Here is an 18,416-nt window from a genome sequence, read left to right on the forward strand (position 1 = left end):
ATTGCTTGCCATTGCACGCAACTCATCTCAACATGGCGATGGTGATTGCCTAGTGCGATTTAGGGCTCCGTGACCGTGATTATATTTGATTATCATGCACATTAAAGTGTTATTGAAAAGTATTTCCGAAGGTAGGACTACAATCTTTGTGAAACAAATATTATTTTGGCAACGAAACACACGTGCCACGGAGTCCTGAAACCTATTGCTTATAGCCTCTAAGTCGAAGTCAATAAAAGAGGTCTCAAAGTCCAAGAATACTACGGGCTTGACAAGGCCAATAAATCCAATTTTTTATTTAATAAATATGTAAGTATTTGAATATTTTTTACTTAATTTTTTAAACATTTAAATAGTTTATTTTGTGGAAAAATAAAAATATCTAGGTCCTACTATCACATTCCCTTTTCTCAATCACTTGAATATAATATACATATGTATAATTAAATTAATATTTTCTCTTTTGTTACTTTTAGCATAACTCAACTAATTGTTGAAACACTAGTATAGTTAGCTAATCAATTGTATAAAAGTTAAAATAATTAAAGTAATTAGCTAAAGATAAACAAAATTCATCTTTTCATACAGAAGAAAGTTGTATAATAAAAATAAACAACATCACAATGGCAGAAACACAGAGAATGAGGATTTATGGAAGACATCCCATATGGGCAAACTTAACTCGGCTAGAGGAACGTCGAACTCGTAGGTAGGTTGATCATGCATATTGAATGATGTTAATTAATTATATCTTGAATGTAACAATAGAAATAATACGAAGAGTATTATTGCAGGTTAGCTTTGCGTTTGGAACGGAATCGGAAACCAGACAAGCCAGAAGACTTTGTATGCTATGAATCTAGCGACGATGAAGAAGAGACCGTAATGGAGAGTCGACAGTATTTGAAAACGTCGTTTAACTTTGTAGATTATGTTCGTGCTCGTGAAACGAACACTAAGGAAGTGAGAAAGATTAATCAAGAATATGGGTCACGACATATTTTAACCCATGATCTTTTTAAAGAATATTCAGTCAGTTTGAATCATATGAATAAAGTGTTTTGCTCGCAGTGGTTGAGTGATAGACAAGTAGTTTTCGGTACTAAATGCAATAAGCTTATGGTTTATGATGTAGCTACGCAAAAATTAGATCAAATTCCGTCCTTGCATGGGCGACAGACTAATCCAGCTGGAGCTCCAGTGGCCGAACAACAATGTGGAATTCATTCTGTGCAAATAAATCCATCACGGTATTTCATTTGTTTCATATTAATAATAACCAAATTTATAGACAATTATTTTCACTAAGTGTGAATTTTACAGGACACTATTGAGTACTGGAGCAAGAAATAGCAACGAAATTGCAATCTATCGATTGCCAACATTAGATCCCGTTTGTGTAGGAGAGAGTGGCCACAGAGATTGGGTATTTGACATGTGTTGGCTCGATGATGAGTTTTTAGTATCGGGTTCAAGAGATACAAAAATGGCATTATGGCATATTAATAGTAATCTTGCTACTGCTCCGGATAAATCTGAAGTTCCAACACATAGGTATTAAAATTAATAATTATCTTTAGAAACGTTGATCGTATTTTTAATATAAACCATAGGGTGAGAATATTTTTAATATCAAACTAATTACTTTTTAGACTCATTCAACCAGTGTGCGTAAAAGACTGTCGATCTGCACAAAAAGTGCGTGCCCTGGCATTTAACAAAGCTTACAATGAAATAGCTGCATTGTCTTTAAACAGTTTTATACATATTTGGTCGGCTGAGACTTTTAAACAAAAAATATCAAGAAAACTTCCAGCTTGTCAAGAAAATGTGTGCTTAGCAGTTCAAGATGATGGCGTTTATGCCGTTGGTTGTCGTTCATATACTCTCCTTTTAGATGCACGTACCCTGCAGCCAATTAAAAAAATCCCATCAAGGTTCGTATGAAATTCAAAAAGTGTTTTTAATAAAAATTCAATGCTTATTGTTATCATTTTCATTTTTAGATACACTGGGTGTGGCATTAGATCTGCAAGTTTTCAAGGTTCAGTTCTGACAATTGGAACCGGCTTAGGGATGCTCATGTTTTACGATGTTAGAGCTCAAAAATATTTAGAATCATCGATTAATTCTAATCGAACTGTTGTTTTGAAAGCATCGAAAGGATATGTGGTAAGTGAAATAGTTGCTATTAATAAAATTGTTAGACCTTGACAACTTTTGACTTAAACATTATTGTTATCATACTAAACCTTTAATGAATTGATTAAACAAAAAAAATTGGTTCTAAATCAATGTTTGGTCAATTGAACCCGAACAAAAAAAATGTTTATAAATAATCACAGAATTTAGCAATAATATTTCTTAATTCTTTCAGAAACTAATAATTTTTTTTTTTATTTTTCCACAGTTTCCCGACGAAGAATACATCGACGGTTTTCAAAATGTCAAGTACACACCTGCAATATATACCCATTGCTATGATGCATCCGGGACACGACTATTTACAGCTGGCGGTCCTCTTCCGGCGAATTTGTATGGAAATTACGCTGGATTATGGCAGTAATATGGTTAGAAAATCATCTGTGACTGTTGTGCACAACTGCATATTGATACGAACTTTATTATTGTAAGTTAGGTTTTCTTAATAATATGTATAATTAAATCAGTGAGGAGTAATATTTACTTTACAATTCACAATGATTTAAAGGCCCTCAAAATTCATAATTCATTTGACTAAGTATACGTGTGTAAAAAAATACTCGTAAATGCTTTTAGAAATTTCGAAATTAATTTTAAATGTTGATAGAATAAAATAATTAGTTCAAATGTGTAAATTAAAATACTGAATTTATGTTATAAAAATATTAATTTTGTGTTTTATTTATTATTTTATGGATTCTAGCAACAAATTGAAAGAATAGTAAGAAGTTAGCTATTTATAAAAATTATCTCGTGCTCATATGATATTTTGTAAAATATACTAAACGATAATACTGATGATATTATTCTGATAAAAAGTAAAATAAATAAACTTGCTAATTCTATAATCTAAATACGCGAAAGTATCATTGATGATGATAGCTATTTAAAAAAAAATTTTTTTTTTATAAAAGCATTATGTTATTGAGAACGAGCACGTACATTATGAAAAAATCGACAAAATGACTTTGGGGTTTGACATTGTGATATGTTATAATAATTACAATAGTTACATTATATGATTATTATATCCACATAATAAAATTCGATTGTATGACGCATTTATTGGATAGTATAGACAATTGATACATAATGAAATATTAATAAATTATTCGGCTATCATCTATCATACTACAAACTTAGAATTGAAAAAAGAACGTATTCATAATTTTTTTAAACCATTAAACAAAATTTTTTTATGTATCGCTGTATGATGATGTAAACAACAAGAATGCTAAAATGATAAGTTATTGTTAATATTAATATAATTATTATTTTGAAATAATTGAAAGTTTTGCATGTTTTTTAATTGAAACATGTATATATTAGTAACATTGTGATGCATAATATTAATATTCTTCTTTTTCGCATGAGTTATTAAAGTTAAATTTGTTTAAAATGATTTTAAAACGTTTTATTTGTTATTTAAATTCATCGAACATTTTTGTGGATGTTTGTCGAATACATTTTTAATTGTCTTTATTATGTTTGTTATTTTAATTATACTATTACTAGTATTTATTAGTAATGTATATTTTAAGACCAATCTAAGTATTTTCATCAATTTAAATAGATAATGTCATTTCGATAAAAAATAGTTTTTCTTTCATACATACTAAAAAAAAGCGAAATTCACTGTAAAAATAATAATTACTTAAATACAAAGATTGCTTTGACCGCTATCTGCTTTTGTTATTTGTCAAATTGTCATCAATATTTCAGCATAATAAATATTATGCTTTTTATGATGGAATGGAACTTTGGATACTACTTATTTCGTAAATCCGAAAAATCAATGACGGTCTGTATTAATTTTTAAAAGTATTTTATAACGTGCTGTTGGCAGTCAAAGTTGTGATAATTAGTTTTCAAATATTATTGAAACCTATTTTATGAAAATAATAATTATTAACTTATTCTATTCTATTAACCATGACGATTCTCTAATTAATTTATTCTAATCATTTTGAACAAGACTATTAATATTTTTTTATTTTAAGACCTTGGTTCCTAGTGTGAAATTTTACAAATAACTAATTTTATTTATATAAACCAAATGATTTTTAGAAATGACTAAAAATTTGTATGTTATTGTATCACATTTCTTGTATGAATGATCGAACAAAATTGAAAAGAAGTAATTGTGCCAAACATGCACATACAGCATTGCAAGTTAGAATATTTGATTATAAAAATTAAAAAAAATTTGTAATAGAGTGAATGTACTAGTAGTAGACACTACATCAATGACTAACTGAGTCGATGAATCTTCACAAGATTGTCAATTAAACGTTCTTGAACTTTATATGATTAACTAAACTTTAATATGCATCAATGTGCTACTCCATTTATCAATGCATTAAAAGTTGACTCACACTGACGTAAAACATAGTTCAAATATTGGTTTTAATCAGTCGACTATTAGAGCATTCACTCTACATTAAATTATGATAAAAGTGACTAATACAATATTATAAATTTCGGAATTTCTCCAAAATTCAATAAAACAAAATCACTATAATAATCGTATTGAATTCCGATATCTTTTGGAATAATTAATAATCATTTATTTTTTATTTCAAAACTGAGAAGCATTGATATTGTATTAATAAACGATAATCAACTATTCAGATACAATTTTAAATTTATGTTTTTATTCAAGAGAACTTAAATCCTTTTTTTACTGACATGATTAGAAATATTATCATGATTATATTATTTATTGCTGTGAAAAGAAACGTCCTGTGATAAGAGAAGTCGTCATACGTAAACAGATTAATGCAATCATTACAAAATTGTTATTAAAATAGTGCAAGAAGATTGTTAGATGTTTAAATTAAGTTTGCAGATCATCATCCGCTCAACACTCTAACTCGGATTTCAGTCTTTAGACTGAATTACTTAATCTGTATCTTGAACATAATAATAGTAATAATTATTTTTACTCGTGGGAACCTTAATCACGAAGAAGAAATACTTCCATTGACACTGTAGAGTTGTAGAAGGTTTAGGAAGATTCAAAGATCTTGATTATAATCCAATCAATGTATAAATGTATTTTTCCTGTACCTCTATGAAAAGTTTACTTTTCTATTTCAAATAGGTAGAACTATCCACACAACTATAGTGAAAAAAAGTATAATACCGGTCATTAGTACTAATCTATTTTTTTGAAGGTTATACATGGAATTTCCTTATCTTCTTCTATAACTATACTAAAATAACACAGCCTTAATGTCTGGTATTGTGTTCGATTTTAGTTAGTTTACTTTTACTCTCGCTATTTTCTTGTTATTCTTATACGGCAAACCTCTTTGATACCATCACCGATTTCTACAAAATCAAAATCCGAATTTGAGAACCTAGCACATCTAATGTATATAAGTACCGAACTAGTTAAGAAGACAACTGAATTTATTAAAAAGGCTCTGTTATAATCTCTCTTTTCTGTCAACATTCTGCGTGGCCGATATGGCATCCCCCGAAGCATTAAAAGAATATCCAATTAGTGTGAAATACATGAATAAAATATTTTGCTCGCAGTGGTTGAGTGATAGACAAGTAGTTTTCGGTACTAAATGCAATAAGCTTATGGTTTATGATGTAGCTACGCAAAAATTAGATCAAATTCCGTCCTTGCATGGGCGACAGACTAATCCAGCTGGAGCTCCAGTGGCCGAACAACAATGTGGAATTCATTCTGTGCAAATAAATCCATCACGGTATTTCATTTGTTTTATATTAATAATAACTAAATTTATAGACAATTATTTTCACTAAGTGTGAATTTTACAGGACACTATTGAGTACTGGAGCAAGAAATAGCAACGAAATTGCAATCTATCGATTGCCAACATTAGATCCCGTTTGTGTAGGAGAGAGTGGCCACAGAGATTGGGTATTTGACATGTGTTGGCTCGATGATGAGTTTTTAGTATCGGGTTCAAGAGATACAAAAATGGCATTATGGCATATTAATAGTAATCTTGCTACTGCTCCGGATAAATCTGAAGTTCCAACACATAGGTATCAGAAACGTTGATCGTATTTTTATTATAAACTATATTCTCTAAAAATAAAACAGTGTAAATTGAACCACTATTTAAATCAGTTGTATTATATTCACTGATTTTGCAGTGCACTTCATTATTTCCACTATTTCTAGAGAGTACGGTGAGAATATTTTTAATATCAAACTAATTACTTTGTAGAATCATTCAACCAGTGTCCGTAAAAGACTGTCAATCTACACAAAAAGTGCGTGCCCTGGCATTTAACAAAGCTTACAATGAAATTGTTGCGTTGTCTCCAAATGGTTTTATTAATATTTGGTCGGCTGAACCTTTTGAACAAAAGAAATCGGAAGAACTTCAAGATTGTCAAGAAAGTGTATGTTTAGCGGTTCTAGATAACAGCATGTATGCTATTGGTTGTCGTTCACATACTCTCCTATTGGATGCACGTACCTTGCAGCTAATTAAAAAAATCCCATCAAGGTTCATATAAAGTTCAAAAAGTGTTTTAATAAAAATTCAATGCTTATTGTTATCATTTTCATTTTTAGATACACTGGCTGTGGTATTAGATCTGCAAGTTTTCAAGGTTCAGTTCTGACAATTGGAACTGGTTTAGGGATGCTAATGTTCTACGATGTCAGAGCTCAAAAATATTTGGAATCATCGATTAATTCGAATCAAACTGTTATTTTGAAAGCATCGAAAGGATATGTCGTGAGTAAATATTTCGAAATTTTTTCAGTAGTAACATCATTAATGATGAAATTTTTTTTTTGTTTTTTTTTTTACAGATACCTGACGAAGATTACTCGAACGATCCAGAAAACATCATATACACACCTGCAATTTATACTCATTGTTATGATGCATCCGGTACACGATTATTTACAGCTGGCGGACCTTTTCCAGAAAGTTTGTATGGATGTTACGCTGGATTATGGCAGTAATGCATTCAGAAAATCATCTGTGACTGTTGTGTACAACTCTATACCGATACGATTTATAATTGTTATACAAATTGTTACTAAATAATGATTTTATTATGCAATATTGTATAATTTTCTAATAATTGTCATCATTCAATGTGTATAAATAATTTATTTTTGGTACACGATATGTTATAATTTTTTTAGTATCATAATATATACATATACATGATTTATTTTAATGTATATCCTTAAATTCTATTGAATCCTTTTTGAATTTGATTTTTTTTCAAGAATTTTAACAATTACTCCGTTTGATTAAAATAATTTAGGTGTTAGTTTGTGTATCCTTAATTTGTACATTTTAATTATTGTGATCAAATTATTTTCTTAAAAAAATATTTTTCTATGTTTTGCCCATTCAAAATATTATTGATGTCTTCAATTGATAAAAATTTAATATCCGATAGCAATATTTTAGAATTTTTCATTAATAAATAAAATAATATTGAATACAAATATTCTATTATGAAGAATAGCTGGCATTTCTTAATTCCTAATGTTTCATAAAAATCAATAATTAAAACTAAAATTTTTGGTAAAACTATTTTTCTTTAAATAAGATTAGATGAAACTATTTGGTTAAAATAATTACATTAGATTCTGCTGTGAAAGCGTGACAATTTAGTATTTGAAGTATACTCTATCTAAAACGATCCGAGGTATCTCGTTATCCTTTGATGGTCAATAAAATACTAAAAAGAACTTATTATTTCAGAGGACTAAATTAATAATACAATCTAGGATATGATACTAATATAAAATAATACAAACTTATAGTAATATCTTTACATATAAATTAAAAATTACTCATACAAGTTCGATACAGTTATCATAATTATTGTTTCTTGGTGGATATTAATGATACGTTGTTATATTGTCACGTTATTCTAAAATTCAGTTTGGGCGGAATAAGTTAATTTTTTAGCCCACCCACATCTGCACATTTACAATACATTTATAGACTATTCTACAGCCATCCATTTACTTTATATATCATGCTATAATGTTTATTCTACCCACGAACATGGTGAATAATTGTTCGTATTGTGATAATTGTTATATTTTGACATCATACACATAAACTCTATTTCATTGGAGTAATCAAGTTAGTTTATCATTACGTTTTCTTGCATTTTTTAGTTTCCAAGTTATCGGGAATTTAATTGAAATTGATTAAATTCACAATACTAGGATTGGATGTACCAGTAGTCGATCTGATCTTCAATTAAATTGAAGATTAAACTCTTATAGAAGTTTGAGACTTAGCTGACTAAATTAGTTTAGTCTTAGATGGTAAATTATATGTAATTCTTATTAAGTTTACTATCGGTACATTCATCCTAGGCCTGTATACACATAAAGCTTCAAAAGTATACTTATGAAAAAACGTTATACTTGTTTATAGTTTGAAATACGTATAGGTATACTATATAGATTTGATTTATTTTTATGTTTTTCTTTGATTCACATCATTATGCTAGAATTTTAGATTCGAAATTTGATCCACATCAGATATTCTGAGATATCGGCAGTATGATTATTTGGTTCTAAGTAAATGTTTGTTTCATTTTTTGGTCAAATTTTGTTACTAGTGTGAAGAAAATCGATAATTATATAGAAATGAAACTTCTAAGTTTAACTGAAGATTGATTTTATCGTAGTTATTATCATTAGTGATTTCATTATAAAGTTTTCTAATTTGCAAGAGTTCTTTAATCATATTCATGTGTTTTCACAGTAATAATGAACTCAGTAATCTTAAATTATAGTTAGAGTTAGATAACAACTTATGAGGATAAAGCAACTAAGTCTGTTCATAATTTCTAGATTTAGTACAGATGTTTTACAAAAAAATTTCACTACAAAAAAAATCCAAAAGCAGAAGTTTCATTTTAGTACAATAATTATTACCAACAATTATGTTCACACTGTGTTTTAGTAGTAATTACTTCTAATACGTATTAAAATAAATAATTTATAACTTTGTTTTGTCTCTATAAAGAAATTATAAAAAGTAAAAAACTAGATTAAGTAAATTCTTTGTTGACAATGATGAATGAACATTATCATTCTCTTTAGGGAAATATTAAATGTCTGTGACTAGGTCGTAGACAATGGATGCAGTGAAATCGTGCTAAGCTCAAGGCCGTGGGGGTATAGTACAATAAATATTGAAGGAATATATAAATGTTCCCGTTTACTCTAATCATATTCTGCGAGAAAAATAGTTTGATATATTGTTGCTAAACCATTAGAAGGTAGAAAGTCAAAGATGACCTGCATCTAAGGCTTTGTTAATATCTTCGACGAGTGCACCGAGTATTGGTTTATACTCGGAATTTTGTTTAAATATAGAATCAAGAAAATCCGAGTTGGTAAGAAAGTCGAAAATTTGGTCACATCTTTCTTGGGATTTATCTGTCAAATAAGGTCTTATCAAGTCTTGTATAGCGGCTCGACATCGTTCCAGGGATCTTGTTAAGTAGACTCTGTCGAAACTAAAATCTAGCTCATAAAAAGATACTACAGCCATGGCTGCAGCTCTCAAACTGGATCCAATTTCGTGGATTTTTGAGTCGTCTGATGGATTTAGTTGTTGATTACGTTGGAGGAGACCGACCTAGAAAATGACATTATTTTTTTAAGAACTCATAAAATGTCTTATAAGATCAAATAAATTTAATTTCAAGAGGTTCCATTATCAAATTACTCTTCAGTATTTACAGTTCTTAATCTTTGATGATGATTATTTATATAATAATCAATAATTTTATTACATTTAATTTTCCCCAAAAAAATTCTCCTTCATAAACTTCTGATTCTTATATTCCGCAATGCTATAATTATATCAATAATTTTTTATGACAAGAATTAAGGATTGTGATTGCTGTTCCAGTATATAGTTTGTCCTATATATGTCATGACATTTGTTTATATGCAAAGTAAATTGATTTAATAAAATCTGATTCATTGAAGTTATGATGGGAAAAGAGAATTCGAAGAATAGTTATTGTCATTTTTTATCATTCGAAAGATATGTAATCCTGATTTATTCTGTTTTCGTGACGAGACTACGAGAATATTCTATGAGTTATTGAAAGGTAAAGAATGATTTAATCAGAAATGATTCTTTTTTTTGCAACAAATCATCATGATACTTTTCAAGGTTTTTTTTTGAGAATGTTGATAAGAAAAAAATTTCATGAAGAAGACAAGACCTTTTATAATCAATATTGACTTCTTTGTAATTTTTTGCTATGAATTCAATAGAAATATCAGTCCAACTTTTTTCTTTTTCTGTCTACAACTTACTTTAATTGATAATTTTACAATGTTTTTCAACACTTTTTCAGGCTGCTTTTTATCCAAATTGGGGTTGTTTTTAGTAGCCTTTTCCATCAACTTGAAAAGATTGTCAAGTAAAGAAGTGGTAGAATCATCTATAAAAAGTGATCTTCCCGCATTTGACGACACAACTCGTCCAAGAATTTTCTTTTGTGCTCTTAGACCTAGATCCCGTGCTCGGCTGTTTGACGCAACGCCTCCTGAGTATACTCCTCCACCAGTAGTTGCCGACTGCATGACTGTAATACATAAAAAGAGTAATTAGTGTTCAACAAAACACACGTGACATATAATGTCATGAGTGACATAAAAATAAAATAAAAAAAATGAATACTGTGCCGATACTTTTTATCTTTTTCTGCTAAAAAGAAAACGGTTATTAAATTATTGAATATAAAATTACGGGTATGATGATCGATTCTTTGTGAAACTATGAGCACTTAGTGGATTTATGTAATTACAAAACTCACTTATCGAAATTATTTTAGAAAATGGATGTAAAAAATGATTCCATGTTAATCAATCTATGTTGCATCATTGAATTATAATTTAATAAAAAAATTTATTAATTACTGTATATTTTTTAAAATTCATTTTTATCGGAGTTTTTTTTTTGATTACTTAATTTTATTCTGAATTAATGATAAAGTTGCTGTATTAACTTCATAACTAGATAAGGAAAATCGAGGGCAAGAAATAACTGCTTAATTACTCAGCAGGTTTTAAATATTTTGTTTTCAATTTACACTTAATCTGTTCTTATAACAGGGCCTATGACGTAAGCAATGAGTGGTTGTGAGAATGTGCATTATTTTTGCCAGGTAACATAATAAAATGAAGTTTGTAAGAAGTTTGATTCCAAGTTACTATAATGACTTTTTGAAATGAGTTTGTAACAAATACGTTATAAGGAATCTTTTTCATACAAATTTACAATAAATTTAGACAATAAATGTCTACAAATTATACAAATATTTTGTATAAGTTACAACTTACTCCAAGAACGGGGTAAGTTGTTATATGCTATTACTTTTACAAATAGTACATTTCCCACCTCGGGAGGAAAAGTAGACTAGCTTAAACCATGTGCAAAATTACAACCCAAGCCGAAAGCGAGGGTGGTAACCACGTGGTTTAGGATAGTCTTATTGTCCTCTCTATAGCTGAATATGATTTTTCGTCATACCTGTGTGGAAAACTGACCTTTCCGCACGGGTATGACAAAAAAGTCATTTATTATCAGCATTTGTTATCAATTTGAGCCCCATTATCATTCTAGTCAATACTTGAGTAGATGTTCTTTTATTTGAAAGTGCTTCATGATGAAAATACTCAATATTTTGACTACCGTATTGAAACAACTAAAAATTATTATCACTAGTCTCTCACTCCTCTAAAACTGCAAATCCAAGTTGTAGACACTTTTAAAACGCTAAGCCTCTTCAATGTTAAATGCCGTAAACAAACTATAGATTTTTCACACACTAGGAAACGTGTAAAAAGTGTCTACAAATCATGCATAGTTTATTAATGGGCATTTTACATTGAACACACTTTACGCGTGTTATTTTAACACGTTTGTAAAATCCTGGGATTTGCAGTGTACTCAGAAACAAACTATTGTAAAATACTTTAAAAAAATTGGAACTCAAGAAGAACTAAGTTCTGGATTACGGTGACAAAAAAATATCTCTAATGAAGTTTCTCTTGCAATTTATCAATCTGATTTATTGAATTTAAAATAAATAAAAAATTGACATTTATCATGAAAATGTCATCAAAATAATAAATGAATTGAAACAATTAAAAACATGAATGAATATTTATTCATTAAATCAGAAGATCAATTCAATTATTTAAAATAATAGAAAGTAATAACAGTTTATTACAGATAAAAGAAGATAAGATATCAATTACTTACCATCAAACATTGGTAAACAATGGCCTTAAGAGTATGTAATTCAGTTGCAAATGGGATGACAGTGCTACTGATTTTTAAATGCAGCCAAAATTTTTGTTAATACGTAATGAATGAACTTTCAGCAAACTAAATAATATATAAAATAAAACATCATAATTAATCATAACTTATTAAATAAATTAAACGATGAATTGAATAAAATAATAATAAAATTATCAATAATCAATAAATTAAGTAACATTACTTGATGATTTATTTATAGAAAAAATACAAAACCATCTGATGTGTGTGTGATAAACTATTCAATGACCATGTTTGAATTTAATGACTTTCCAATATCACTATGTACCTCGATTGCAGTCGGTAGCGGCTACTAGATGATACAGAAGCCAGCTTTGTAACTCCATTACAGCAGTACCCCACGCCACCTGAAAGTTTAGCAATATTAATTACATTTCAAGGTTGTACCATCAGGTCAAATAATCAATTTTAGTGACAATATCCATCTATTTAGTAGCAATAATTTCATTAAGTCCACCATTATCTAAATCACTCAGTGCTCTCCTTGACACAGAAAATTTATGCAGGCGTTATAATCAACAATTCTATAAAAAAAAGTATTATTTATACATAAAATTTTAATGAAACACAAATCCTAACAGAAATATGTCTTTATTAAAAAGAAGGAATTTCATTATTTTGATTATTACTCAGTAAATTAATTAAAACGTTATTATTGTGTGTTGAGGATAATGAAAGTTTTTTTTTGCATAGCAAAAGTTTTATGATATCACAAAAAGTAGATTGATAAAAAAAATTTCGAGTGTTTTTGATAGTTAATTTTTATTATTGAACAACACTGTCAGGGGAAATCAAGTAGAGTTCTTTTGATTCTGCAGAACTTTTTCTATTCATTTTATTTAATCATAAATTTTGGTGGCAATTATGAATAACATGGGAGTTTTAATTATTTTTATCATCAGGAGTCAGAGGAATGACGTCAAGAAACTGGTTTCTGCTTATCGTTGATTTTTTTTTGATTATTTTTCATCATGGTCTATCGTCTAGCAACATGAGTTTATTGAATATCACCAGCCGCATTAAATGACGAAATTTGTGGTTGGTATTTTGGCAATGTTTCAAGGTAATTGACTACATTGAGAAAAAAATATTGTTGAATGGAAAAATTTTTTTATTTAATTAATAAAGGAGTATTCTCAAGATAATATTTTATTCGATCCAATAATATTGTCATCAAAAACACATTTTGTCATTCGTTTTAATACTATGACAAGTTTGAAAACAAATAGCACTTTATTTATTTGATTAAATAAAATGATTTCAATAAAATGTTCATAATTTCGAAGAAATATTTCACTATAATTATTTGAAATTTCAATGTTAATGATCAAATGAACTGTGTTTTATATGAAGTAAATTTTTTTCTCAGTGTCGGTTTTATTCATTACCCTGATTTAAATTATCATATTTAACTATAGAGGATTTTTAACAAGCTACTACTGAATATGCTAAAATAATGATTAAGTAGAAACGTGAAATAATGTATTTTTTACTTTCATCTGATTGAAATCATCAACTCCATACTAAAAGTCTTATTTCCTTTTATTTTCGTTGAATGATGTGTGAAATTTTCCACTGAAATTGCGTAAAAGAAAGTCTAATTACTGTGTAATTCAGTGGAAAATTTTTTTATAATCTAGAGATTTTTTTTTTACAAGCAATTTCCTAGTGAAAAGTAATTATTCTATTGATTATTATCAGATTTTGATACTTTTACATTTAGAGATAATAATATAGATATATTTTATCACGATTTGAGGATTATTCTAAATAAATATATCAATAAAAAATTTAAATATTAATTTATGTTTTGTATTATCATATTTATCCACTCATCCTAGCCATTGAAGACATAAATGTATTTCTATACTCACTTAAATGTATCATTTCTTGCTCTTTCCATTAAGAAGCACATTCGGGGTTGGAGTGGAAAACTAACAGAACGATTCTTTGATATCCTACTAATATTTAACTTTCTCTCTATAAATATCATCTTTTTCCACTGGTTAGTTCTGTTTACATTGCACTTCAGCAGAAAAATAAGTCGTTTTATACAATTAATGATCTAATAATGTACCAAGTGATCACTGTTCGTAAATAAATAAATGAAAAATATTTTTCACTGACTGCAAAAAAAAATTTGCTAAACTTTCTTCTTCAAGAAATCAATCTACTCGAAGCAATCAATAGTGGATTATCTTCTAACTCTTTCTATAAAAATATTGATTGATTTGAGTTTAGTCGTGTGTGTTTAACTAGAAACAACAGAAGATTGCATTCCAACAAGAACTAACAAAAAACCTTTGTTATACAAAGAATCAAATGGAATTTTTCTGATAAAATTTCACAAATAAAATTCAATAAATAAAAACCATCGCATATTGGAGATGTTCAAATAAATTTGATAAAAAAGAATTGGACTTTGAAGGAATTTTTTGCACGTACAATAGCTGTCAGCTGTTAGAAAACTATTTGTGAGAAACGTTATCATATACAATATTCATAAGAAAACTTTCATGAAATGTTCTGTAGAAGTTAGTTGATGATAAAAACTGCGAACTAATGTAATATAAAAGGTAGAATAAAAGAAAAGAGGTTGAAAGGTGACGACTTTTAGAAAGTTGATGTCTGTAATATTCTGAATAATCTAATTTGAATGAATCCTAGACAGAGTTAATAAAAAATTCTTTTCATAAAATAATTATTCAAGAAACAAATTTTTAACAAAAAACTACTATTCCAATTTATAACATCATTTTGAAACTTTTATTGATAACATATTCAATTAGAACAGCAAAGAATTTTATTATTTCTTCAACTCTGACTCTTAGACCTTAGCAATTGGTGCTCAACTAATCATAATTGATAAAACTTTTAATGTGTCTATTGTGATACAGTATGAAAAGAATTTCACATTATATTTATATTCTGGTTTCATATTTTACATGGCTAAAAACCAGCTAGCTAAAAAAACACATTTTAAACTCACACAATGCAATTAAATTCTATCAAGTGACGAGGCAAGATGTTTTTTGTAAGTCAGTAGTAGTATACTCAAGAAAAACTTGAAACATCAGGTCAGCGACTGAACTTTGATCAACAGGGATGAACATTCTACATCCCGATTTTGTCCAGCAGTCATCATTTGAATCTCTTGCAACCCTCTTTTTAAAAGTAGAAGCAGCTGTTGCTTGCCAGCTGGCTATGCACGCGTGCTGGCTTCTTCCACCACATAACTATCGACGGTGATATTACTAGAAGCTCAACCACCTGCCTTTTCATTTTTTAGTTATTTTCCCAACGGTGCATCGTACCAATAAAAGTGGGAATACTTTTAAACATTACATCATAGATAACCAATTCTACATAGATATAAAAATGATTTAAATACATATTGGTGGAGCACAGTTGAACCAAAGTCAGAATGAACCTGAATAAATATTCCTTATTTCTAGAAATATTTCTTTTATGATTACTAGAAAAATATTGTGAATATTTTCAGTAGCTATAGCTATCATATATCATAATCTATTGACAATTAATATGGAGAAATAATTACTTTGAAATAAATAAAAGGAAATTATAAAAAATTCAAATATTTAATTAAATTTCTAATTAAACCTTTCATCACTGTTACAGTGATTATTTACGAACTTTATTATGACCTATTCCTCGAGGTAAAGAAAAAGTTGTGCACTTTATATCATCATATTTGACGAGAATATCTTAATTCAAAATCTGGTTTATGAAGGTATAAAGTTTATTATTTAATAAAGGTCATATTATTTTAATTAAAATAATTTATAGATTAACTTTTGATAAATATTAAATCATGGGTTTATCACGATTAAACCTCTTTTAATTGAAGTATCAACGAATTCATTAACACTGGAATTTTAATTGCATAAAATACTGAATAATAATTAGAAAAAATGTTCCAATCAACAACAACAACAACAGCTACTGTATTTAAAAAGGTAACTTGAATTATGGAGACTGCAGCTACATGTATTCTGTATTAACAACTGAAGAATCTATTAGAGAATTAAATTTTTATTACTGCAAATACATCGTACTGAAAACTTTTATAATAAAAAGGATTAAGTTAAAAGGCCATACATCACATGTAGAAAAAAAAATATTGTATAAAATCGCATGAGATTCAGTTAGATGATAAAAATGCATGTACATATATTATAACCGTTATTTTTCATTATTCATAATATTTATATGACAAGCTCATGTTATAATTTGTTTATTTCTTTGTAAACTTTACAAAGTAAATGGTGTATTGAATAAAGGACAAAGGAGAAGATAAATGTATTTAAAATTCACGATGTGCTATAAGGTTTGGTGACTGACCATGACTTGTCCACTTGAAGGACTTTGGTTAAAAATTAAACATAGGCATACATGTATGATACATAAGAAAAACCATCATATACTTGTATTGATTTTGAAGAAAGTTTATTATTATCCATTTCTAATCAATAGTTGCCAATTTCTTTGTTGCTTTTAAAAGATAAAATGATATTATGGAATATTTTATAAATAGTCTTTAATTTTACTCTCTTTCGATTTATTATATCCAGGATATGAATATAACGTGAATAATAATGGAAATATTGAACACATATTTTAAATTAGAACTTACAAGGAATATAAAAGTCTTTCTTTTTTTAAAATTGTTCAAAAATTTTATTTTTAAATGAAATCTAATTGAAAAAAGTTTATCAGTTCAAGTGGAAAAGTTATATTTTTAAGAACATGACTAATCAAGCATTATTTATTTCATGAGTAATAATTCTCAACTAAAATGAAATGAAAGAAAAAAAAACAGAAAGTTTCATAGAACACCTGATAACGAATATAACAAAATATACTAATAACACTTTGAATTAGCTCGAAATCGATGTAATTAGCCTTATCATGCTTCAACTTCTATTTACTTTGTGCACGCTACACATGTTCCTTTTTTACAATAACGATTTGGTGAACTTTTTTTCTTCAAGTTGAATAAAAACATCACGAAGAAAATTTAAAAAAGAAACCAGTTATAACATGTAACAACTTCTTTTGAAGAATCATTTCAAATAAACAATTTAATATATTAAGGTTAATTTATGTTGTTTAAATCATGACTATTTTTAAATTAATTATCAATAAAAAGTCTTACCTCGATAGAGTTAAATGAATCTCTTGCGATGTTGAATTATAAATATTTTTCTCTCACTCTGTCATTTATTTATTTTCAGACAAAAAAAGTATGAACACTTTTACAATTAGTTCACCACACTAGACTTAGTTTTGTTTAAAATAATTATTTAAAAGTTACTGAATAACACTGTGTATGTTTATTAGTCCATGTGTACAATCAACCGAAAGTTATTATGTTCAACATACAACTTACTCCTAGCACTTCCAAACGTTCACTGTGACTGACTCCAACTGTGTTTCTGTTCTGTTTCATGATTCGCAGTCGCATACCCACCTCAAGTTATTATGGACTAAACGAAACCGCTCACTGGAAGTGGGGAAGGGGCATTTGACACATGACACACACGCTTGAGAAGTTTTCAAGTAGTATCAAGAAGTGTTACTATATACCTCTTTGAACATTTTTTGTTTGTATGTAATGCATCATCTCAATATCATCCTTGTTAAAGTGAATAACATGTGTACTCCAATATTAAATGAAAGGGAATCTAAAATCACAAGTAGTTAAATTGATGTTAATATGAAAAGTGCATCCACCTACTGCGTACATAAACTCTACGATTACGTTTCCCCCTTTTTTCCTAAATAGGAGAATAAATTTGTCAACAAGTGGAATCAATTATGAAATAAATAGAATAAATGTAT

The 18,416-nt window shown here is 28.1% G+C and overlaps 3 protein-coding genes across 5 annotated transcripts; 2 read left to right on the plus strand and 1 right to left on the minus strand.

The window, feature by feature from the left end:
- Positions 1–9: 9 nt before the first annotated feature.
- Positions 10–3,267, plus strand: LOC118066755 (DDB1- and CUL4-associated factor 12-like). Of its 2 annotated transcripts, none has more exons than XM_035083059.1 (7): positions 10–309; positions 477–709; positions 795–1,250; positions 1,324–1,554; positions 1,653–1,937; positions 2,007–2,172; positions 2,411–3,267. In XM_035083059.1, the coding sequence occupies exons 2-7, from the start codon at positions 624–626 to the stop codon at positions 2,564–2,566; spliced, it is 1,380 nt and encodes a 459-aa protein (XP_034938950.1). In that variant the 5' UTR covers positions 10–309; positions 477–623; the 3' UTR covers positions 2,567–3,267. The 2 variants fall into 2 exon arrangements, with proteins under 2 accessions (XP_034938950.1, XP_034938949.1); XM_035083058.1 differs by having other exon boundaries at positions 11–309; positions 589–709.
- A 1,717-nt stretch (positions 3,268–4,984) lies between these two features.
- Positions 4,985–7,327, plus strand: LOC118066757 (DDB1- and CUL4-associated factor 12-like). Its single transcript, XM_035083061.1, has 5 exons — positions 4,985–5,924; positions 5,998–6,228; positions 6,414–6,698; positions 6,767–6,932; positions 7,010–7,327. The coding sequence occupies exons 1-5, from the start codon at positions 5,674–5,676 to the stop codon at positions 7,163–7,165; spliced, it is 1,089 nt and encodes a 362-aa protein (XP_034938952.1). The 5' UTR covers positions 4,985–5,673; the 3' UTR covers positions 7,166–7,327.
- A 1,278-nt stretch (positions 7,328–8,605) lies between these two features.
- Positions 8,606–18,062, minus strand: sigmar (Tumor necrosis factor alpha-induced protein 8-like protein sigmar). Of its 2 annotated transcripts, XM_035083046.1 has the most exons (5): positions 17,731–18,056; positions 12,823–12,901; positions 12,474–12,599; positions 10,520–10,791; positions 8,606–9,827 (listed from the first exon to the last, which is right to left on the minus strand). In XM_035083046.1, the coding sequence occupies exons 3-5, from the start codon at positions 12,481–12,483 to the stop codon at positions 9,474–9,476; spliced, it is 636 nt and encodes a 211-aa protein (XP_034938937.1). In that variant the 5' UTR covers positions 12,484–12,599; positions 12,823–12,901; positions 17,731–18,056; the 3' UTR covers positions 8,606–9,473. The 2 variants fall into 2 exon arrangements, with proteins under 2 accessions (XP_034938937.1, XP_034938936.1); XM_035083045.1 differs by lacking the exon at positions 12,474–12,599 and having other exon boundaries at positions 17,731–18,062.
- Positions 18,063–18,416: the final 354 nt, after the last annotated feature.

This window comes from Chelonus insularis, unplaced genomic scaffold (assembly GCF_013357705.1).
Source record: "Chelonus insularis isolate UGA/USDA-ARS -01 unplaced genomic scaffold, ASM1335770v1 contig_354_pilon, whole genome shotgun sequence".
Classification (NCBI taxonomy): Eukaryota; Metazoa; Arthropoda; class Insecta; order Hymenoptera; family Braconidae; genus Chelonus; species Chelonus insularis.

What these genes read in the sequence shown, in the direction of transcription:
- LOC118066755 (XM_035083059.1), top strand. Translation starts at nt 624, where the DNA reads ATGGCAGAAACACAGAGAATGAGGATTTATGGAAGACATCCCATATGG. An exon ending in GTGCAAATAAATCCATCACG is followed by an intron (nt 1,251 to 1,323) that starts GTATTTCATTTG and finishes TGAATTTTACAG; the next exon opens with GACACTATTGAGTACTGGAG. An exon ending in ATTAAAAAAATCCCATCAAG is followed by an intron (nt 1,938 to 2,006) that starts GTTCGTATGAAA and finishes TTTCATTTTTAG; the next exon opens with ATACACTGGGTGTGGCATTA.
- LOC118066757 (XM_035083061.1), top strand. Translation starts at nt 5,674, where the DNA reads ATGGCATCCCCCGAAGCATTAAAAGAATATCCAATTAGTGTGAAATAC. An exon ending in GTGCAAATAAATCCATCACG is followed by an intron (nt 5,925 to 5,997) that starts GTATTTCATTTG and finishes TGAATTTTACAG; the next exon opens with GACACTATTGAGTACTGGAG. An exon ending in ATTAAAAAAATCCCATCAAG is followed by an intron (nt 6,699 to 6,766) that starts GTTCATATAAAG and finishes TTTCATTTTTAG; the next exon opens with ATACACTGGCTGTGGTATTA.
- sigmar (XM_035083045.1), bottom strand. Translation starts at nt 12,880, where the DNA reads ATGGAGTTACAAAGCTGGCTTCTGTATCATCTAGTAGCCGCTACCGAC. An exon ending in CGCTACCGACTGCAATCGAG is followed by an intron (nt 10,792 to 12,822) that starts GTACATAGTGAT and finishes TATGTATTACAG; the next exon opens with TCATGCAGTCGGCAACTACT. An exon ending in TTGTAAAATTATCAATTAAA is followed by an intron (nt 9,828 to 10,519) that starts GTAAGTTGTAGA and finishes GTCATTTTCTAG; the next exon opens with GTCGGTCTCCTCCAACGTAA.